This window comes from Callorhinchus milii, unplaced genomic scaffold, assembly GCF_018977255.1.
Source record: "Callorhinchus milii isolate IMCB2004 unplaced genomic scaffold, IMCB_Cmil_1.0 Scaffold15, whole genome shotgun sequence".
Taxonomy (NCBI): domain Eukaryota; kingdom Metazoa; phylum Chordata; class Chondrichthyes; order Chimaeriformes; family Callorhinchidae; genus Callorhinchus; species Callorhinchus milii.
The window spans coordinates 12,368,900-12,393,958 of NW_024704756.1; the positions used below are offsets into that span (position 1 = coordinate 12,368,900).

The 25,059-nt window shown below is 38.2% G+C and overlaps 1 protein-coding gene across 2 annotated transcripts in view; it reads left to right on the top strand.

Annotated features, from left to right (window-relative positions):
- aff2 (AF4/FMR2 family, member 2) overlaps window positions 1-25,059 on the top strand; it is a 182,574-nt gene that overhangs the window by 133,577 nt on the left and 23,938 nt on the right. For both annotated transcript variants that reach the window (XM_007892877.2, XM_007892886.2), the window contains exon 9: window positions 3,425-3,459. In XM_007892877.2, the coding sequence (XP_007891068.1) occupies window positions 3,425-3,459 (35 nt within the window). The remainder of the gene's footprint in view (window positions 1-3,424; window positions 3,460-25,059) is intronic.

A 25,059-nucleotide genomic window follows, 5' to 3' on the forward strand; every position in this document is an offset into this window, starting at 1 on the left:
TATGTGAGTTTCAGGCGTGTGATTGAAGTTCTTGGTTGTAGAATACTTTGTTTTGAGGTGTAATTTGTTGCTGCTTTTCACTTGCATTCTGCGCTCTCTATATCCTTCGATATTTCAAGGTATTAACTCCCTACTGTTTCTCCTGCATTTCCAGTTCCTTTTTTTTATCCCTGTAAAGATACCATAGCCACTCTTCAACAATCATATGAATATAAATGGGGAAGAAAGGTCAACTTGTCAAAGCTATATACTCTTTACATGGCTCATGATAATACTAGAGACAAGGAGACTTTGATTGACTTTTCTATTTTTCTCTTTTTTGTGATTTGCTTCTCATCCCTGGTTAAAAAAGCAATAGAATGATTTCAACAATGTGACTTTAGGCCTTGCAAAGCTTAGCTGTTGAGAAATCATTCCTTTTTTAAAAATAACAACCGAAAAGTACAAAAAANTCCTACTGCGCTTGTAAATTAATTCATCGTAGACACACATGCTTTGTGATTGAAGATTTGACTTGTTGAGTAGATGGATAACGTTGGAGATGATTAAGGAGGCATTTTATCTGATGTGTTAAATTTAGTGATGATCAAAAAGGAATCATTATACTACAAGCTAAGTGAAGATTGAATAAAGGAGATGCTTAAGCAACCTTGAACTTCATTTGCGAAAAGGTGTCCCTTGATATTCCTCTTCCAAAAATATAAAACATGACAGGTTAATTGTACTTAGGTAAACTACTGTCTAAAATATATCCAGGAAAATGTCAGTTTCATGAAATAAACAGCACCTTTTCAATTGCTGTAAGGATTTCAGACTGTTAAAATGATTTGATAGACTACATTTTTAGAGGCATTGAGCTTGCATGCCTCCCGGCTGTGTTGCTTAGCAACATTTTAATTCAAGAAGGATCAAAAAGATGAAATCCCTATGGAGTTGAAAACAGAAATAAGACCGCAGTTGACAGATGATATGAGTTGTTTCATATAATATACTGTGAAGATCACTGAGTTCTTTCATGAATGATAAATGGACTGTACACAGATCAATGAGTTCTGCAATAAACTGGAACTGCGGTCCATATCTGAAGTAGTACAGGTTGTGTAGCAAGGAAAACACTAGGAGATTTAGTCATTTAGACAATTTGTGTGTTTCGGCATTACGAGCGCAAGAGAAAATAACTGCCAGCATTTGACTGCCTTTTTCCCTTCCCGCTTTTAAATTGTCATTCAAGTAAAACTCTGTCAAACTAGTCAACCCATTCCACGTGATTTTCAGCCCTATTGGTTGCAAAATTTTACCTTTCAGTTCAAAACAATGCCATTTTCCTTGGTGATATTGCAGTTAAAATGATTTTTCACCACAAGCAATAAAGTATCAACGTATTACACTGTTACATTTTTCATTTTCTGTTTTTTTTCTGGCTTTTGCAAAGGAGACGAGAAATGCCCTAAAACATTGCCCATTAATTATATATATATTAAAAAATAGGCACACGAAGGGTGCAATAAACGGCCAAGCCATTGTTTTTCATTAATAACTTTTGTTTAAAAAAAGAGGATTAGCAGCGATTGTGATCTATTAATGTGATTTCTTTGTGGCTTTGGGTGTAATGGGGCGCTGTTGTCAGTTGTACTCAAAGAACTAGGATCAAATGAACAATTTCAATCGGAGAGAAATTCCTATATCTAACCTCTTGACAATCCGACCCAAATAGAATACAGAGTTTTGTATGATATTTTATCAGAGGTGAGTAGAGGCCCTTTATCTTCCATTAGGATACAAATTCATTTCTAAGAGCACCAGCGATTTCTCCCAGTGAATCCAAAGCCAACTTTAAATTTTTAATGTAATTCTAAATGCACAATTTTTTTTGGGGGGTGGGGTACTGATGTGCATTTTTAATCCAAATTTGTTTCACCCTTGTATAATTGGTCACTCGTGAGCAGCAAGCTCAAGACAAAATGTTCACGTTGCACATTTGGCACAAACGACCTGTTAACATTTGTTAGTAATGACCAGCTTGAATTACTGCAATAAAAACATGCACTAAATTTACAAAACAAATTACACAACAATAACTGGTTTGGGCCACTAATTTGCTATTCATTTCCCACTGCATTATAGTCTGACCATATTGTGTGTTTTTTTTTGAAAAAAGTAGGATTATCTAATGTCAAATACCTTAAATATTGCAATATAGTGAGTACTTTGTAACTTGAATTGCGTCCTACAACTTGTACTCTGCAAATCACAAGAGAAAGTGTATAAATTGTTCAAATGATGCTTGAAAGAAAATTGAGGATTGTCAGTACTGGGGAAAGGGAAGATGGTTCTAAAAATGTAAATTGAGCTTGGATAACGGTCCTAGAGGTGAAAACACAGTGTTCACAGTGATCTCACTGGAAGGAGTCAGATATTGGACAGGATGGGGGTCGACAGCGACAGTGCATTTCCAATGGTGTCCACATCCAATATAAATTTTACAATGCAAACATGTGTCTTTGTAACAGCGGTTGGTAGTGCTTTTAATTTCCTATTAACAAGAAAGCAACATGCATTTAATTTCACAAATGCCTCGCCTTGAATCTTTTACCATGGAGATCAGAACAAATTGTTTTATGTCATTACTGCATATAACACAGACCTTTGATAGCTGTCAAATACAACAAACAGTCATTTCCATTGCTGTCATCACATCCACTAGCATCATATTGCAAGAGACAGACGGGAGCGCTGAAACTGTGATTATTTAATTCTATTTTCCTGCATATGAGTTCTAAGACAGTTTAATTCTTCGGATAATTCCTGTTTCTTGTACTACTTGTGGATTGACTGTAATGGTGTTTGAAATAACAGGCAGTTTGAAACGTTTAGGTTTATGGCATGCCTAATCATTGCACAAAAGTAGTTACTGTTATCAATAACTACACCCCAAATATTAAGCAGTACATAAAATGAACTGAAAGGATACTGTCAGTACATAATTGAATCTTTACTAATTGGGTGTTAATAAAGTAAAAAATGATAAAACTTTGTCTGCCTGGGTCCTTTTTTCAATCATTTGGGCAAATGTGATCAAACTGAGAAGCCACTTAATGCTCGTATCATATCCTCTCTTCAATCATAACTATTCTAATTATATAAAAATAGCAATTTGATCTTGCATTGTGTTATTTAGATTGAGAATTGAATTGCCATTAAATAAAAGCAAACTTAACCATTTATGCATCCCGGGGGAAAATACTTTTTCATTTGGTTTGTAAACAATATTTGTAAAAGCTTATATGTCATGTTTCCTCTGTATATTCTGTGGTTGGGGAAACTCGTTGATGTGCTGTAGGATGAAAAGGCTGTTAAGTGCTCGAGTACTAATTTACAAAGCCGTGTCAAGCAATTATTATTTGTGTTTCTTTGTCCTCCACAGGCAGAGAAAACTAAGATTCGACCCATTCCTGTCAAGTAAGTTTTACTCTTTATATTGAGATATTTTTTTGCTGCCATCTGCAATCGAAACGAACGATCAAATATTTGTTATGTCTGAGAGATATTTATGTTCTTTAAATGATTCAGGTAAAGTGATTACACAAACATGACATTGCTATTCACCCATTACTACCTGGAGGGCAAATGTTCTACGGTAGCCATAAATTATCCAATTGAATGCAATGCAATTTGTGCTTTTGTTCGAGTAACACTGTGTCAGCAGATTTATTCACTGACTCCAACCAATTTGAAATCGTCTCTGTTGTTTTTCTGAAGTGAACTGTCACTAATATATATAAAAAAACATCTTTAGCCTCCTGTAGGCAAAAGTGCTATTGTACAGTCCGTCGGTCCGCTCAATGTTAATGTGACGAGAGTCTGAATATTTGGTAAATTGCTATAGACCCATTCAACATTAGGGTAATGGTCCCCAAACACTCATATATATAACAATGTGTATTTGGAAGGAGAGCAAGAATCAAATACTTGAAGTAGAAACACACTATCCTTGCATTACAGTTCATCTGCATGTGATATGCCCAACAAAATCCGTTTGTTCTATAATATATGTAAATTAATCCCAAATAGCGATTGTGTCAGTGAGCTTGGGAGCAGCGAGTTATGGTTGGCAAATATTAATGCAGCATATTGGTGTTTGGTATGTGACATCTTTGTAACAGTGTTAGAATGGTAGGTGTCCCGGTTTGCATTCGTCATCGCCTTTATTTCACTTTGTCAGAGTGAGAGATTATTTAGGTCAGCCTTTCACTCGCAATTATGAGCAATCGGATTTGAACTGTGCTTGTATTCGGCATCATATGTTTAAACATTTTGAGTGTCCTTAGGCAACAGGATTGCTATACAGTACAAAATTATAATGCTTGTTAGAGAGACTCCTGCTAGTAGAGACATTAGCCAAGCATTTTTTTTGGAACAGACATTAAGGTTTTATCGCCACAACATGAATGTTTTCCAACAAAGTTGTAGATGCCCGCACTGCTAATTTGTTCAGTATGAAAATGCAGTATTTAAATAAAGTTTGGTTAATTCCCAAGATTTAAACTAATGAAAGCTTAATCTTGGAGCTCAGTTTTTAAAAATGTAACAGCACGGAGATAGAGTCATGAGTTTGTCCTTCTGTCTATTGAGAATATAAATTCTATACAGCTCTCGGTGATTCAAGATTCGCAGTTTACAAATCTAAATGGGTTATGAATTGGCACGAGGATTCACGAATGAAAAATCCTGAAAAGTCAAACAAAAGGTCAAAAAGCAAAACGAGTTGCAAATTTGTTGTTGAACTTTGTAGCGCAAAAATTGCGCAATTCCAGGAGCAAACCTGAAGTCACAATTAGTGCAGCTGTTTGGAAATGTCGCATTTTCAACCTCCTATTGTTTTATGCCCCTTAAAGCTTTAAGCCCTTTTAACATAGATTTATTCCTTCCCATTTGCGAGGCGAAATTTTATTCCTGGCTCGACTCGCATGCTCACAAAATGTTTCGTAAATGCTCATTACAATTCAGGCTCCAAATATGTCTATGTCTGGGTTCAGTAGCCTTAGAATTTACACTTATTTTTCCAAATGAACTGTTTGTTTAACTATTGTTTTCGCTTTGCCCACAAAATTATCAGTTTTGCCCACAAAATGCAGTCACTCCAGTTTACAGTATATCCTGTAAAGCACTATGAGACATCTGGATGACGTGACAAGGTGCTATATCAAATGCAAGGATTATTATTATTTATTATTGTAAGGACACCAACCTTCAACAAGATCTGTGGATTAAACTGAAGAAGAAAATTAATGTGCTTACACATTATCTGTCATATCATCAGGCCGGTCTGCAGATATAGTTTGTTATCTGAGTGCATTCTGAATATTATAGTTCAATCTAAATGGAATAATAATAATAATAATCCTTGCATTTGATATAGCGCTTTTCACGTCGGGAGGACGTCCCAAAGCGCTTCACAGAATATACTGTAAAGTGAATTGACTGTATATTTGTGGGCGAACGCGGCAGCCAATTGCGCACAGCAATGTCCCACAAACAGTCGTAGATTGAAAATGACCAATTTATTATTGTTTTTGGTTTTGGAGGGATTATTATTAGGCTCTGTGTGGAGTAAGGAAACTTGCCCAAGGTTTCGCCCTCTGCCTGGAATTGAACTCAGGTCTCTCGCTTGCAAAGCGAGTGCTCTAACCACTGAGCTACAGGACTCCAACAGGAGTCATGGTATAATGTCATTAGTAGTAAACGTTGCAGTGAAAACATTTGGCAAACTTGCCTCCAGAGACAAATTAAAATGGATACTTCAGACTTTTCAGTGCGAACCATATGTTCAATATGACACATATTTTCATAACACAAATTTATTATTCGGCCAACACGTGACATTAATCTTCTATAAATGTGATTTGGCCAACAGACAGATACCAATACCATTCATTCAAAAACTATGGCACTTTTGACATTTGTTTGAATCAAGTGAATGACCACTTTTATTTTCTGTGGATTCTGCTCTTAGTTTTCACATGTTAGCACAGCAGTTAAAGATTTGAGAAATGGGCAAAATGTTTCCAAAAGAGCAGCAGAGGCTCATTTTCTGTGATTGTGATGATTTTATTTTTTTGTTGTTGATGGCAAAACATTTTTTTTGATTCAAAAATGTACTGAGGTCAACTCATCTGACGATCCCACTTATGTTTATGTGGGTGATCACCATCAGGCTGTTGTTTCGAGACTGTGTACTGTCAGCAGTGAATTCAATAGTTATTGAAAGCTACAGTGCTTAGGAATTAAGCAAGAAAGAACGAGGTGACAGAATGAAAGAGTGGGAGAAAGAGACAGAAAGAAAGAAAATAAGAAAGAGAGACAGAGAAAAAATGAAGGAGAAAGTAAAGACTTGCACTTTTATAGCACCTTATCACGGAACATCTTGAACACATTGAATTTATCTTCAAGTGTAATGATTGGATTTATAGATTGCCATTAGCACTATCTCAAGGTCCCACAAACAGTCATGAGTTGAATGACCCAGTTCAAGATCCTCGTCCTAACCTTTAAATCCCTCCATGGTCTTGCCCCATCCTACTTCTGCAACCTTCTCCAATCCTACCGACCCTCTACCCAGCAGTCACCAATCTGCTTCTCGACCCCGCTCCACCTCCCCTCTCATCAGTGGTTGGACTTCTGCCCCCCACTCTCTGGAACTCCATCCTGGAGTCCCTTTGAATCACACCTTCTTTCACCTCCTTCAATGTCCAACACAAGACGTTCCTCTTTCACCAGACTAACTCAACCCCCCACTCCTCCACCATCCATACCCCCATCCGCAGCTTGGGTGCAAACCCTGGATTGTTGAGTGCCTTGGTACTTCGTCCCGCCAGGAAAATTTTTATTTGTATCTGAAGATAGTGGGTTGGCTTTATTACACAGAGTGTGGTTTCTCCTGTTATTAAATATTATTTGGCATAAACTGAAAAGCCTGCCAAAAAAAGAACTTAATCTTTTTAAATTGTTACTCCGCATAATTTTTTAAAATGCCAGCAATAAAGGAAAAAGCAAACAATCTATGTCCTGAAAATTATTCTCAACATCCATTACGATTAACCAAACGTTGTTGAAAGTTCAAGTTCTCAACCTGGCTGGCAGTGTTCTTGCAGATTCAAGAATTGAAGTCGTAACCTATCTCGAACAAGAGGTTTTTATTACATGAGAAATGGATATGTAACTGGCCCATTAGGCTCATTAAGTCTTATGTCTATTGCACGCCAATAGCACAAAGTTATATCAATTCTTCTCAACCAATCATGCCAGCTGTACTTCATCTCTATATGAATAATTGCGATTCTTCAAGCAGGGTCGCTTAGTTAACTGCTGGAAATAAACCCGGCCTTTTGCTTCTGTTTAAAGAACTCATATCAGCTCATCTGCAAGATGGATGATCTGCTTGACTAGTTAATAGTCCTATGTAAAAAGCGAGATTCCCATTGAAACTGCTCTTTTAAAAACAGAACTCGTTCCTTTAAAAATGTGGGGAATCAATCGGTGGCCAAGCAGGTATCCCATTTGAGTAATGTGCCCGGGAATCAGTATATCCCGGGCAGATTATATCGTTTTTCCAAATTTCCGTTCAGCATGTTTCCGCTCAGAAGTATCGCCAAGTCATGCAAGTGTACCTAGATTTGAGTCCAAAAGTTCACAGGTCTCAGCCTCTCGTAGTTTATAACCAGTTAATAGGTCTGTAAGAATGCAGAGATCCTTCAATTATACCTCATTCACAGATGTCCATAATGGGATTAGGAATGCATTTTACAAGGAAATGTAGGGGGAAAAGCACGTCATCCCAGGGCATTCCATCCGTTATGAATAGGTTATAACAGCTCGCAATGAAAATTACTGTGTGGCAACAATTAATGACTTGAAGTAAATCGCAGATTATTGAATTGCAACTGATTATTACATTCGGTGCATGCTGACATCAACAGAGTAGGGTTACCTGGTGTTGTGGACCAAGTAAGAGGCGTCCAAAGATGTTTAGCTATGTGTTTCTCTTCTCCTCGTGTCTTGTTAAATGCATGCATGTGTGTGATTCGCTGTGGAGCCAAATCTTTCTTCATTTTCAAGTTGTTTTCCTCTGCATTCTTTATTCTCGCTGTGCCAAGCAATGTACCAACTGCTGCCAACAAGCAGGGAGGTGACTGATCTCAGGCCTCTGCCAGAGGCTCTAGGAACAGTCTAATGCTATAATCTGCTGGTGACCTCCCCTCCCACGGTCATGGCAATGACTGAAATCAGGAACTCAGATTTGTCAGTAAGCACTGTTTGATTCCCTGTGAGAGGTCTGCAATACCTCATTTATGTAAAAGAGCAGGACTTGCAGCTCCGGTAGAGTGAATCTAATGCCTCATTCATAATGCACGGTTCATGGTAAATTTTTACTTTGGCACAAATTCTGTCCCAAAGGTGCAATAAATCAACTTGTGTGTCAGCCTGGTTCAGTTGGTAACACTGTCGCTTCTGAGTCAATAGGTTGTGGGTTCAAGCTTTGTGTCGGGACTATGAATTCATAGTCGAGGCTGACAATCGTGCATTGTGATGCATTGTTGGAGGTGCCGAGACGTTAAACTGAACTCCCATCTGGTGGATGTTAAAGATTATTTAGCATTATTCAAAAAGAAACGGGAATTTCTCCTGGAGTCCTGGCCAACAATCCCCAACATAAAACTGCTCATTCACTTCATGGCTGTTTGTGTGACATTGCAGAATGTAAATTGGCTGCTGTGCTCGCTTACAAAACACACAGTCACTACTCTTTACAGTAAACCCAGTGAAGTGCTCTGAGTCATCTTTCTGACATGAAAGTGTTATATAAAATGCAAGGATCAGTTATTATTTATGAAGGAAGGAAGTGTTTTCAGGTGTGGTTCAATTCCCTCTTGTGTAGTATAAATGTAACTGGTGGAAGCTGAATTGAGCTATACTTCCCTGCAGCCCCTTGAAAACTCTTGGGATGATTTTTTTAAAAAAGAGTCGATCAAGTGACATGAAAAGATTACCTCCTGATTTGGAGTTCTATACATGCCCTCCCTTATCAGTACACATGGGGAACTCTCTCAGGATGAAATTTGAGAAGTTTCACAACAGATTTGATGTGATAATTCTGGTGGTGATAATTATCACTTGAAATCCGTTATGAAATCTCGCAAATTCACCCCATTTGTGTGCTCATATTTGTTAGTCGCAATGTGATGTAAAGCTAGGAGTACAATTCAAGCTTCCCGATCCTCAGGGCTGTATTACTGGCTGAGAAATCACTTTCTAGCAATGTGAACCCATCTTAAGTGCAAACAACCTGTTAAATGAAAACAATTCCAGGAGGTCTCAGTTCAAAGTGTGGAGACGAAAGGCATTCTGATGGTGCAGCGAGATCAAGCTTCTTTCTCTTTTCTGATCGAGCCTGCTGGTATATTATCAGGAAAAAGAAAGTTTGGGGATATCACAACTGTCGACTGATGTCATAATCTGGTCTGAGAATTTGCAGAAGGCTGAAAAATTGCACAGTGAAAAACTGGAATTTCTAGCACAGGTGCAGTTTCCTGGGAAAAGTCTAACCACCCAATAAATCAGACAACAATGCATGTGTAAGAGAGCACTTCTGTCTTTGTGATCCGTCTCAAGTTTACATCAGTGGTTTATGAGTCTCGTGTTGCACTGCTGAGTCCATATTGAAACATTACCACACAAACTTTACCCCCACTGAGTTGCAGGATGATCGTTGCTCATTCACTTTGTGCCTGCTCTGTCTTTTTCTTGGCTCATCCGTCTCCTGCAATTGTTGCTCTTTTTTTTCTCGGCTATCCAGTTCTCATTTCTGCCGCTCTTTAACGTTCCTGATATTTCTACCTCTTCAAAGTTCTGAATTGCAGTTCTATTTGACACAGCTCCCTGCTGCGAATTGTGGGACTCATCATTTCAGACTGAGTTCTCATTGACACTAAGCTGTGATAAATTGCTTTACAGATTGTATGAATCTGTGAACTCTCTCCACTCCACAAAGAATAATTCCAACATCTTTAAAATACAATAAAATTATTCTGATTATATACTGTGATCGGTGATTAAACAATTAACATGCCAACTTAATGGTGAATTGCAGTGATTCATAGTTCACTTCCACGGTAACAAATGTTCCAAGACCGTCAATGTTTTTTTATTCTCCATAATCCACTCTGTTCTGTCCTCTGTTTGCTTTGCGTGCGTTGTACCTCACAGTTACTGTTTCAGTCATTCCATAATGTTTTGCCTGTTCATTTATTAAAGTAATAAGCCAAGTATCTATACATTTGATGTGGCGCCTTTCACATCAGGAGGAAGCTTCAAACCGTTTCACGGGATGTGCTGTAAGGTGCAGTGACTGTAAATTGTGGGCTAATGTGATGGACAATTTGTGGCAACAATGTTCCGCAAGCCGCCAAGAAGTATTTTTATATGAACTTAAACTTACATAACACTTCCACCATGACCTGTAGCTGGTGTATTGGAATGGTGCAGCTTTAAGCTCCTGATCTGCTAATGCTCCCCTTGAGTATTCTTTGCACCAAAAGGAAGCAAATCATCAGCACAGGAGGATATACAGTGTTATAGCTTCTGAAGAGTAATGATGCTTAGCTACTGGAACAATACTCAGTCTTAAGTCTAATTTAATGAGGGTTGATAATGGTGTAACGTTAAATAGATATATTCCATTGAAAAGGTGGCTGAGAGCCAGTGGATTATTTCTCCAAACACGCACCTGGACCTCAGTTGAGAAATGCACCAAAGATTGCATCATTGCTTTTATAGCAGAAGCTTCACTTGAAATACTTACTCTGCAGATATTATTAAAAATATATCATTTTGCAATTTCCTTGGGTGTGTTTTGTGATTTTGATGCGTGCTATTGAAGGCCCTTGACATTGCTGCTTTCAATTGCTGTTCTCAAACAACTGGGCTTGGCTGTAGTCAATTTACTAATAAAAGAAGCACTCTTGATACCTTCCAACAGACTATGTGAATTCCCCCTTTTGCACTGGCTCATTATTTGTTTTGTAAATGCATTTTAATAACTAATTATGTTAGAGAATTTGTTATGCTTGAAAATGTATTGACAGGAATACGTGTGGAAAGGAATCTAGGTTTAAACAAGAAATAAATAACTCTTTGACTTTTGACTTGACTGCTGAATACCTCTCCCTGGTGATTTAGTAGTTGAGAAGTTCCATCACTCTCGCAAATGAACTAAGGCTTCATTGTCAGCTTTGAAATGTTGTATTTTTATTCTGTAGTGGTGACTAACCATTAGTTTAGGCTACATGATATTCTAAGGGCATCACTATTCTCTGACATTAAGTAACAAGGAACTGAAATCTACAGTATTAATCCAGGCATGTTGTGGCAGAGATGATTAAACCGTATTTGTAGATGCCAACATTGCTGCATACTTGCTGATATGTAATTTGGGTTTCAGTGCAACTTGAGTAAAATACAACTTAGTGTTCACCATATATTGCCAACATTTCCTTCCATCAGCTTCATCAATGCTGTCAAATTAGCGGTGGAAGGTGGAGACACCGCCCTCACTTTTCCAGCCTAATGAATGCAATGACACAGAGATAAAGCGATGTAGGAGCATGTACAGATAACTGAAAAGAGCAAAAACATGTTCTGCAAATAGAAAAAAAGCCACTGCAGAAATCCTCGTATGCCCTAAAATAATTACTTGACGTTCTGCATGCCTTTATTCCCTCATGAATAACTTTATGGCAAGCAATAACCTGGGCTGATTTTACAGGAAAATCACCTCAGGATGAGAATGTACTCTGGGGTAAACTTTGTCTAGGTGCAAGTGTGCTTTATGTGGTTCTGGGACAGTTATAGATTGCAGTCTGACTGTCCACTCAAGCATGTATTCTGCAAAATGCATTAGCAGCAGCCTGCAAAACCACAAAATAGATGTATTAAGGAAATTTATTTTTAAATTGTTTTTCAGAGGCATAATATAGCAGGTCAGTAATCAAATTGTACCTCATAACACAGGCTGTAAAGAATGTGATTAGTGGCGACAGGGAAGACTCCACATTGAATTATTATTTGATGGCTTAGTAACACACACTTTCACACGATAAGATATGAAAGCACCAAGGTCATTACTATCTACTAAATTAGCATTTCAGGGACTTGGCTCACACAGGGTGAATTATGGTACACATCATGTACTGAGGTATCTGTGTGTGCATCACAGGCAATGCAGATTCAATTATTTATGTACACCCTGAAGTGGGTCACAAGGTCATTTCCTTACGCTATTCTCAGCACATAATCACCAGACTTGTATGTCACCATCCAAAACACGGTGTAAGATGCGTTTGGTCCAAATTTTTGGAGCTAATTACATCAACAAAAAAGAATATACAGCAGACTACTATATCCGCTACATTTTGGTTTTAAAAAAATCAACCAACTGACACATGCAAAGTAGTATTTTCACTCTATTTCATACAATTACATTAATTCGAGATTGTAAAGATTGACTGTATTCGTAAAGTGCCTCATATTTAGAGGCTCATACAGTCATCGTATGTAATGGGGGAATCAGAGAAATGAAGTGAATAGTTAAAGAAGTGAGAAGTGCTGAATATAGAACGGCTTCAAAACCACCCGTGGCAAAGAGATTCCAAATGCCAGAGCGAAGTGATTGACGGGAAACAAAAGCATGGCACTTGGGCCCATCAAAGCCAGAGAAAAAGTTTAATCGAATAATTCATAGGGCAAAAGATCCCACTTCTGGGCTAATTTGAAAGCATTTGAATGTAACTTAGGCTTTTGCAGAATTGCATTGCGTGAAATAAAAGGGTGGAAAATGTGATGTGATAATTATAACCCATATACTCCTATGTGCGATGAAGCCTGTAACTTCTGGATAGCCTGTGTTGCTTGTTCCCATAGCTGACTTGTTCTGCAGGTCAAATAAATAGCATTGAAGAAATCAGTGACTCAGGCTGCTATCATGGTGAAGTACTCTAAAGGAAAAATTAAATGTGTTACTGCACTGGTTCACTGTGACGATAATTCATTGGACAGAGGCGGCAGGAATATTTTCATCCACAGTTATGGTCATGGATATCATCCTCCAGTATAAATTGCTTTCATTTAGGGTTGTAGGGCACAACAAATGGAGAGGAAATATACATACAATTTTATATTTATATCACATTGGGAGGGCGTGCCAAAGTGCTTTGCTTAACAGTAGTGGCTGGGCAATATAATAATTCTTGCATTTTGCATTTATAATGTGTGGATTTGATAAAGCAGCACTTTGAGTAAATACACTATAATCAAGACAAGAAATAATGTTTTCCCATGGCCCAATATTAATAATTTAGAACAGAATAACCTGAATTAACAAATTAGTACTGCAATATTTTACCATTACTGAAATTCAACGAACGATAAAATGGTATAAAGAATTACAATCGAAACGATTGCATGTTTGAAGCAAAGAGCCATTGTTTGGGGAAATCATAAAGTCGGTAAGACACGGTAAGACATGAAAGTAAAGGGAGGTTAGGATTTATTTTGCCAAAGTAGAGGGTAATATATTACTCTTCTGATGCCTATTAAACTGTCAAATGGACAAGGATTTGGCAGTCCAAGTAAAAATGGTCTGGATTTCGCAGCAGTCTGCAAGCACAGATGTCTCACTGTTGGGTGTTGGTATTTTGGCATTTGGCAGCAAAGCACATGTGTAAGGAATAACAGTTTTGCAGGAACCATTTATTCGACATAAACTTGAAAGTAAAAATCACATAATATGGTAATGTATTATGTACTCTGGAGTACATAACACTGTGGCCATAGGGCTTTACACAGTTATTGCCAAGTTAGTGTTTGTTTCTCATAAGATGCTTACTTATGTAAGTTTATATTTAAATAAAGAAAAACTCTGGGTGGAATCTGGCACCTCAGCTCAAGGGCTAACCTGCCATACTGTTCTGCTCATTTCCATTAGGTAATTAGACCATTGCGCTTTTGCTTTCATCACCCTACAGAATTAATGCAATGGTTAACAAAACAGAATCAATATCACCCCTTCCATCTACAGCAACATCATTTTATTTCCTTAAAAAGCTTGAGAAATTATTTTTATATGGATATGAAAGCATTTAGTTTGGGCTCAGTCGTTGCGCTCTAAATTGCAAAGACATTCTGATCTCTGAGTAATTACTGCCATGTTCCTACTTAAATCCTAAACTGTTATCAGTATAACATCAGTTATTAGTGCAACATGCCACAAATTGGAGATGTGCCAGTTTAACAACAGGCACATTAACTCTCCAATAAGAAGAAAAGAACAGTCGATCCTGGTTAAATCAGTTAGTAGAACTTTCCATTTTGTCAGTGGTGCAGCACTGTCCTTGTGAGGTGAATGTTTCTTTATCTCGTATTTTAGAGCATCAAGAATTTGGCAAATTGTTGAATCCAGCCTTAACTTTGAAATCGATTTTATATAGTTTTTTAAAGAATTTAGGAAAAAAAAGGCTATTTCACTATTCAACAAATTCTGGATGCTCTAAATTGTACGTAGAATAAATATAATAGAAACAATAATAATCCTTGCATTTGATATAGCGCCTTATTACGTCTTTGAGACGTCTCTGAGCGCTTCACAGAATATACTGTAAAGTGAATTGACTCTATATTTTGTGGGCGAAATCTAGATGCAGTTAAAATTTCTCAGCAATAGTTGGGGCACAGTAGAGAGAACATCACTCATTGATTGAGCAGAGCTCATTGGTAGGATAAAGAGCTGTTCGACACATTGACATTCCAGACAACTGGTAGAACAAGCTTTTAGCAGTAAAACCTGACTTATGGCCTTATAAAGTATATTTTTATCACGGATAATACAATTCCTCTTTACTGATATACCTTGGCTGCGTGTTACTGCACGTGTCAGAACATAATAATTGTAGTTTTTGTATGTGATAAGTCTCTCAGTTATTTGTGCTTGCCTATCAGTGATGAATTGCACTGTTGGCAACTAAACAAATGCTAATTATGCAAGTGTTGTGAGGCCTATCCACCAGACCTTTGTCTGCTGTTAAATTAAAAAGCTATTACTGTTCAGAAAGTTATTTTACAGTTGAATAAAACACTGCTATGTTGCTACCGCAAAACTGACCATTGTTCACCGTGACTATTTCAGTACCAAAACAGCTGCTCAAGCCTTCACTTATAAAGCAATTTATTATACAAAGCAGCATTTCTGATAAAAGAGGAAAGGCGAAGTGTTTAAATGACCACATATGGGTTGAAGCTAAAAATTCAGAGAATTAGCTGGAAGCTGAGGATCGCAATGCAATAATTATCATCTTTATTGTCGCAATTGCATTAAACATATTATGCAATGAAGTACCTGTAACACCATGCTCTCCATGAAAACTTATATACACGTGCAGAGGTAAACTTGAACGGTAAATCTGCTGAATAGGGAGATAGCACAATATTGGGGTATTTCTGCACTCAATAAAGCTCAGACAGAAAGCCGATGGGAAGGGGTGGGGGAGATTTGGAGGGAGACAATGATTGCCTCACCAAATTCACTTTGCCAGTGAGCAAATGCAAAATCTATTGACCCTGGAGACTTTTCTCACAGAATTTGTGGCGCGAGCACCAATTTTTTAAAAAATAATAAGCGACAGACCTAGAAAATCAGGACTGTGGAAAATGTAGGTGAAAAATCAGTAGCGTTTTCATTCGACTGATCCAATGTTGGACTGGAATATTTCTTTTTGAGAAAACGTTTTCACTTTCACACTTTTCACACCATATATTTCGCTAGAATACATAATTTCTCTGCACAATGCACATCTAGTAAGTACATTTCTAAAATTGTTAGTCTATGTATTTTCTTCATTTCCCAATCAATATAAATCTTTCTATACATGTCATATGGATTTAATTAATCACGTGTAAGTTCAAAAACTGAGGACTTGGTTTTAAAATTAGGAGCAAATAGGGAATTCAGACTTCATGTATTTCATATTAAAAGGTTGTAGGCATATGGAATAAATTACCAGCCTAACATCTTACCTAAGTGGGGTTTCTCTTGAGTTCAACTGGGTGAAAGATGACGCACCCGGTAAATGGAGAACAGAGCTGGGTCAACTCTTTGTGGTGGGCCTGGAGTTCTCCTACCTGAGCCAAGCAGGTAGACTGATCAATCAACAATATTGATTGATCAGCCTACCTGGCTCGTCAGAGACCTGGATCAAGTAGACAGGTTACTGGGGATGGGATTCTGGTGATATTTTGTTGTGTGCTTGTTATTATTTATCAGTCTCACTATTCAATCTTATTGTATCTTTGTCTGTGTCGTTTGTAACAGTGTTTGACTCGAGCTCATTTGCAATGTATTGCCAGTCAAATACACATGGTAATTTGATGTAATCAGATTTAACCAGAATGCTGTAACTATGCTGGCCATCTATTGAGGAGAGCACCAGTCTTTTCAGTCTAGACTTAAGGAAGAGTCAGACAAGATAGATATTTCCTTGTTGAATCAAAGGTGTGCATCCTGCTGAGAGAAGTCTACAAGCTGCTTTGTGCTAGTAACATTTATTGACACAAAGGTTTGCTTGAGAAGAGCTTTCAGTGTTCAGAGTGGTGTGGCTTCTCTTTTTCATCTGACTAAAACAGTTCTTTCTAAATTCCAGTATCTACTACCCTTCAACGCTCGCTTTGTTTTCAGAAGATCAGTTGAGCAGATAAATGTCTGCCATAAATTTCTTCTCAATGGGATAATGTTCAGCCTTTCATAATCCCCATCACAACTTTCATTACAGCTGAACACTAGTAATTGAAGGAGTCTATTAAGTAAGGTGCTGATAATACTTTCACAAGCCAGTTCAGACAATGCACTGAGGATGAATGATAGCTGAGTGACTCACTGCAGGCAAAACGTTATGAATCATGACCATTTGTGCACTTATCTATCGGAAGACATAAATGTTTTTATGAAAGAAACAAACATGCTGGATCTTCCATAATAACATTCAAAATGAAGTACATTTAAATGCTTTGAACTGAAAGTGAACTTCATCCATATGGGCAGGTGGCTCATTCATTTCACACTGAAATAAGGCGTCCAGCCTTCGACCAACTTCAAATCAGTGATTTTGCAGATCAATTTTGAATCAATCATTTTGGAAAACCACTGCAAACATCATTCGATCAACCCTCATATATTACAGAGTGCCAGTGAGTAGATTTGACTAGCGTAGGCAGCATCTGTCCAGATATCCATGAGATATTTAGAACTGATAACTTGAATATGGGCACTCAGGCACAACGTATACTAAATGTATGTTTCAAATAAATTTATACTTTTATGATATTAGATGTGCGGACTTCAACATCTAACTCCCATTTCTCAAATGACATGCCTGATATAAGGAACCCAAGTAGTACTGCAAATTAAACCCACTCCCATGGTCTTCCATGTCTATCATTTCTAATATTTACTTGTGAAACAAAGCTGGAAGTTTGTTCAATGTAACCTGTACAGGCCCCCTTGTTTGCTCAGTTGGTAAAGCCAATGCCTGTTGCGAAACAGTCACACAGCTGAGGAAGGTCCCAGGGTCGATATACGTTTTGTGCTAAGTTTGCTGAACTCGGCTAGAATACCATCGGGAGCGCTTAAACAAGCAGTCATCAGGTGAAGGTCATTGGTGTAGTCATAATGTGAAGCTATTGGCCTCCTACTGTTAATAGTGTTAACAGCACTGCAGTACGCTACCCCGCATGAAGGGCATTAGATAAATGCAAGTTGTTTGTTTGTTTGTTTGTGTTTAATAAGCTGCGGCAAAAATAAGTGGTCGTAAATGGACAAGGTACAAAGGACATTTGGTTCCTGTGGAATGATATGGCAGCATGAGTAAGCAGAGGAGAAGATGTGAAAGCTCCTCCACTCATTTTCGACTTGTGTGGACAATTGCGGACGCTTCTAAAAGTCTAAAATTTGCCTCATTCAGAGTCCAAGCTTCACCAAGCCCAGAGCTGATCAATTGTGAACACTGTGTCATGTTCATTCTGTAGGCCCGTTCTATGCTTACCTTGAAGGGGGAGATGTAAAGTCATCTTCAAGGTGGAACTCTTATTGCGTGAATAGTATCCCAGAAGTTATTTATCACACTAATAAAAATAAGATTAAAAATGGAAAGCGATGGAAAGGTGCTTTCGTGTATAATCAAGTACTTAAACGTAGCATTAGAAATGTACATTTGTTATTTGTGACTTTTTTAGTACAGTTCTGAGGGGTTTTCTTGTAACAACGTATAATGTCTGTAAGGCAGGACATTTTTAAAGTTCAAATTAGGGCAGAGGTAAAATGCAACTTGCACACTTACCCAGACGATTTATATTCCTGCAACATTTCCCACCTTTTTTCTTATAACGCAATACAAAATATGACAGCTCTCCAAATACTTTCCATGCCATGGCATCAAATCTTATTAGAGGTTGTACTTGCAAACTTGGTATTTCTCCACAGGCGCAGTAGTTATATGACACTCCTGTTTACCACATTCCTGGTGAAAGTAAGCATCTACATGTGCATGTTTAATTTCTTCTTTAGTCATGTAACAAGTAAAGGTGAACCTTTTGTTACTGTACAACTTTAGGGTGCGCATAAAAGGGCACCAGAGAGAACAGTTAAGTGCCTTCTGCTATCATTTTCTTGTTGCCTCCGCACTGCTCCCTACCGTTCTTGCCTTGCTGACGTTCAAGCACTCTGGGACACTACCCTATATCAGGCATGAGGGGTGCTATGTAAATTCAAGTTGTCGTAATTATTTCTGGTTATTTGATAGTGATTCACCAGGATTTAGAGGATGCCTGTCACAAAGTTGTAGCAGGATCAATTGCGTCTTGAGCAGGTCATAAATGATTCTCGGGTCCTTTTTTTTTGCTTTTTCACCATTAGACATTTTTCAAATGAAGTAGTAATGGAATCTAAGTCTTCATTGCTCAGATTTTCTTTCAGCACAGTGTCAACGAAACATGGCACCCCATCCCCACAACAACCTCAAAGGAATATCTCTTCCTGCAGCAGTACACATTTTCCATTTCCTACATCAGTTCCCATCGAGTGAGATTGCCAAAGTAATGAGAATTTGTGCTCATTGGGTTGAATATCGGGCAGTTACTTGGTAGGGACTCTTAATCCATTATTGTTTGTCATGTTTTGGGGGGAACGGTACAATGATTGAAACATATAGACGTACGTGTAAAAAACAATATTGGCCCACTATGAATGATATTGGATGCACACTTCTAACATATAAGCAATAGGTCTTTCGAAGTACTCTCATTCTTTAAATTACCTTGAATGTAATTTTCATTCTTCACTGCCTCTGCTGGAAGGATTTATGTTATGACTCTGCACATCTGTTCATCCATGAACATGAACTTGTTAGCTCAACAACTTAAAACTGCTTCATTAAATTTTAACTGGACTGATAATTGACTTTCTCTTGTCAGCCATTGGGGTTGCTTTCAAAATCAAGAGTGCGTGCGAGAGAGATTCACGGATTGACTCCAAGATAAGCACTCTAAGAGATTCAATATATTTATACTGACCTTTGTAAGTTGACTTTCTTTCAGAAGACCTTTCCATTTATAATGGACATACTAGGAATGGAACACGCATGAATTTGTGAATGTGTCTACTAGGACTTATTTACCAGCTCTATTAACATGGAGCACTTAACTGCAAACTATAAAGTCGCCTGGAGTGTCAATATTTTATTTTTAAATAAATATTGCATTTCACCTGAACTTCATGAATGACACTGGCTTCCTCCCTGACTTGGGAAATCTGCGAAACATGCGTACAGCGGCAGATGTGTCCATACGCTCTGGGTTTTCAACTCAGCAACTGAAAATAATACTTTATTTGAAACCAATTACATTTGGCTTTGGGAATTGCTTTCAATCAGACATTGGGTTCAATTTGGAAGTCTACGGAGTTGGCAATTGTCCAAGGATCTGTTTTCCAAAAACAGGCAGGGACTTTATTTCAATGTTGCTGTGTACCACCTTGTTCTTCTGTTGCGGTATATGTCTGATTATAGACGGCTACCTCATCACCCATTTAGAGAAGAAGACTGATTTAGTTTTCTTGAAGCACAAAGCAATTTTTAAAAAGAAATACTCATTTCAGTTCTTTCTTTTCTTGAAGCTTAATTCCCTCCCTTTGCTCTTCTCCCCGTCCTCTCTCTCTCTCTCTCTCTCTCTCCTGAAGGAGCTTGCTCCGGCTGGGACACATTTTCATTGATGCCAGCAGCTCTTCAGTACTTGACCCAGATGAGAGAGTGTTCTTCATGTGTATGCCCAGACAGTGAGTGTCAACATCCTGTAGAGCACTGTAGCCATCCAATTGCTTACACATTCGCCACTGCCAGCAGGGTTACTGGATAGCAAAACAAAAGTAGGTATCGCGTGTGATTTTCTCCCCTTCCCAAGACTGCTGATACCAATTATAATCTCCTGACTGCCATTCTGGCTGAGATTGGCTGGCTCAGAAATTGACCGTAAAGGATTTCGGAAGCAAGCAGTTGTACTTAAGTACACTGAAGTGCACTTAGTCTCAGCATTGCAGATTCATTGTACTGTAGTTGTTCATTTTAAAATGTAGGGCTTTTTTTTAAAAAAAGTATTAATCCACAAGAAAAATATAGTTTCTTTGCAATTCCAGTTGAGCCGTTTTAAATTATCTTTTGATAGACAAGTAATTAAACTGGCAGAATAAGATGGCAGTAGTAATACCTGGGAACCTGGAAATATTACAGACCGTACACATGTGGTTTTAGTCACTTAATTGTGCGCAAGATCTCCAGGTTTGAAGCTTCAATCCAGTCTCGTCTGGTTTGTACACATTGTTTATAAACCTGGTCACAGTTTCCCCAAGTATGAGTTTTTCCGGCCATGGTTGTATTATTTTTGGAAAGGTAGGAATTCCTACAATCGGCCCTCCCAGTGAACGATTTTAGTCACAGCGCTAACACCATTGGTCACACCAGGGAGAGAGAGAGACGAACCGCAGTAAATTGAAATGATCCATCTCCAGCTCAGCAGCAGTGTTTTACCTTCTCCTCAGTGGGGAAATGGACAATAGCCCAGTGGCATGCATAAGCTCACTTTGAGTGGCGCACTGTCATTCAGCTGCTGTGCCGTATTATGTCATTTCCACTTGCAAAGCAGCCAAAGTCAAATCAAACCAACGTGCAGGGCCACGGAATGGATTGCAAAGTAATGTTTGGGTGTTCGTAAAGGATGTTTAAAATAGGTCTTACAAAGCGATGAATAAAGTACAAGGTTATGTTTATATAACATTTTTTACGGCAAAATGATCTTGCAAAGAGCTCAATGCCGTCTAATTCCTGTGAGGCCAGTCTCACCTTGAAATCATACCAAAGGACATCGGGATTATGGTTCATATATTCATTCATATTGCTCCGAGCAATAAAGGTGTTTTGTAAATTGCACAGCAAACAAGAGCCTAATATGAAAAATGGTGCCCGAATATTAATTTTGGCTTCCAGCTGCAGGAAATAATTTCTTTGAAAAATGTTTGCTGGAAAACAAATTTAATTGGAATGAGATTGCCATGATTCTCCGTTCCTGCTGGAAGCCAGGGTGCCATTTGATTGTCTAACTGGGGTAACTGGACTGTTACCCCAGTTTGTGTAAGATGTTTGTGTAAGATTTTGGAATTGCTACATTGGCCTATAAAATTCCCCAATCGACCGTTTAGTGCAGTCAATCCACTACCAAAGCGAATTGAAGCTGCCTCCTCATTGACTCTTCAGATGGCATGACAGCTATTGCCATTTTCACACCAGGCATAGCAGAATTCATGGTGCACCATTCATCACATGAATGTTGGAATCGCCATTTCCCATTGTAGAATCATAGAATCTTACCTCAAGGAAGGAGGCCATTCAGCCCTTAGTGCCTGTGCCAGCTCTTTGAAAGAGCTATCCAACTAGTCCCACTCCCCCATTCTTATGGAATCATTGTATTAGATTTTACTTTCATGTAATCTATCGGAATAATGGGGATGTAAAACAGTGAATCTAAACTCTGGTATTTCGTAACCTATAGATTCTGTGGTTATATTTAAAAGTGAAGTGCCTTAGAAAACCAAAAAGTATGAAGAAGAAAACAACGAAAAGAAAACAATTATGGAATAACAGAGGCTGAACAGAAAAAGAAGGAAAATAAGTTTATATGTATGAAACAAAGGAAAAATAGTAAAATAAAAAGTTGAAAGATGTCTGTAAATAATAATCTCCCTCATTTTATTGCAACCACTAAAACTTTTCAGTGGACACATGACAACTTTATTGGACTTTATAAAATGATTATGCCATTATGTAGCTAACAATAACTAATGTGTACAAGATGTGCTCGTAACGTTAATATAGAATAGCTGAGGTTACCCAGAGTAAATTAATTAGAATGGGAGAAGTTCCAAACAGACATCTGTTACGAGTTGGACTGCTTGCCTCAGATCAGCTACACGCAAAGCATTATAGGAGAGTTTAAATTTTTTCCCGAAATTGTTACCAAAACACAAGTACGAGATTAAGGAGTTCAGATGCCATTTTAAACTGAGAGCAAAGTTTGAGCAGTTTATTAGTGCCATTTGAACCCTGAGGTTAGTTACTGCCATCAAATACATATTTCGGCACTTTTTTCCGCCATCCCTTGTCGTAAACACAAACCGAAATCACGGGAGCATATTCCAGAAAGGAGCAGGTAATGAAGTTGAACGGTAAACAGAGTCAGTTCGCAACGCGTGTTAAACGAAACTTAAGTTGCTCATTGCCGGATGTGCTATTGGCTTCGTGAAATTGAGAGCACAGCTTTCCTTAAAAGATATCAAGTGCGTTGTTTCCTCTTGTTACTTTTGAGAATGGTAGGGTTGTCTGCTCTGTGTACGATGATTTCTGAGGAGGAGTGATGGGAAAGAGAGGAGGGGCTCAGAGAAATAACTGTGCAACAGTGTTTTCAACTTGTGGTGTGTAACTTCTTGTCCAGGCGTGAACTCTGGATCTCATGTCAGGTGCAGCTCACGGTTAACAGGCAGAATGCTGAGATCTGTGTGGGAGATAGTGAGGTCGTAAGCATATTGGATGTAATTTTGCCCAATAAAGGAATAGGGGCAGGATTCTATGTGCTGTGTGTATTTTTGGTGCATGTTTTGGTATATTATAGTGAATCACAGATATTATCACGTCGTTTTACCAGTTCAATTGGTGCTCTTTTCAGGTGCTTTTTGATCCTGAAAACATAAGACTTGTTTGCTGCTCTAAACTGCTTTAACTGCTGAAAGTAGAGCTCCTCCACAACACACAGTCACTGCACTTTACTAGGAGTCTATGAAGCTTTTGAGATGTCCTCCCGACGTGAAAGACGCTGTATCAAATGCCAGTTTCATTACTTACAGTAAAAGGAGGGTTTATTGCCACAAGATTCGATTTCGTCAAATAGATCTTAACTGAATAAAATTAGTTAAATTTAACCATGGCTGTGTATGGGACATGCTGTGTGCAAATACATTAGAATACATTAGAATATACAGCACAGAAACAGGCCATTCGGCCAAACTGGTCTATGCCAGTGTTTTTGCTCCACATGAGCCTCCTCCTGCCTTTCCTCAACTAAGCCTTCAAGCATAACCTTCTATTCCTTTCTCCCTCATGTACCTATCTTTCCCTTAAATACATTTATGCTATTTTCCTCAACAACTCCTTGTGGTAGCATGTTCCACATTCCCACTACGTTCTGTGTGAAGACATTTCTTCTAACTTCCCTATTTGATCTATCTGTGACTATTTTATATTGATATTCCCTGGTTTTGGTCTCCCCCACAAGTGGAAACATCTTCCCTATATCTACCCTATGAAAACCTTTCATCAATTTAAAGACCCCTATCAGATCACCCCTTACCCTCCTTTTTCAAGAGAAAAGAGTCCAAGTATGCTCAGCCTTTCCTGATAGGTATAACCTCTCAGTTCTGGGATCCCTTATGAATCTCCTTTGCACCCTCTCCAGTGCCTCTACATCCCTTCTATAATGTGGGGACAAAAACTTCTATCTACCAGATTCACCCACAAAATACACAGTTACTGCACTCTGCATTAAATCCTATGAAGACCTTTGAAATGTTTTGACATTTTTTATATTTATGGTGTTTTCTATCCGAGCAGTAGGTATTGATCTATACAATATAAAATGCACGGTCAATAATAATAATAATAATCCTTGCATTTGATATAGCGCTTTTCACGTCTTCTAGACGTCCCAAAGCACTTCACAGAATATACTGTAAAGTGAATTGACTATATTTGTGGGCGAACGCGGCAGCCAATTGCGCACAGCAACGTCCCACAAACAGTCATAGATTGAAAATGACCAATTTATTATTGTTTTTGTTTTTTGGAGGGATTATTATTAGGCGTGTGGAGTAAGGCAACTTGCCCAAGGTTTCACCCTGCCTGGAATTGAACTCAGGTCTCTCACTTGCAAAGCGAGTGCTCTAACCACTGAGCTACAGTATATTCTGTGAAACGCTTTGAGATGTCTTGAAGATGTGATAGGTGTTATATCAAATGCAAGGATTATTATTATTATTATTTTTGTTTAAATAGGGTTTGCTCTCATCACAAATTGCTTCAAGTAGCCTTCCGTACACAAACCATGACCTTTGCTGTCTTTTCAAATAATGCATCCTTATTCTACTTGGAATTTCACAAAAGGCAGATATTGCTGCAAAATAGTTTATCACCGACATGTGAAAAGAATGATAGAAATAATGATAATATGAGGAGTGCAGCTATTATCTTCTGAAAATGAATCTGCAACAATCTTCTGTAGAGTAGCTGCAAATTTATTACTGAATGATTTTCATGGTTCTAAATCTAAAATGGAGCTATGAATGCCAACAAAATGGTTAGTGCTCTT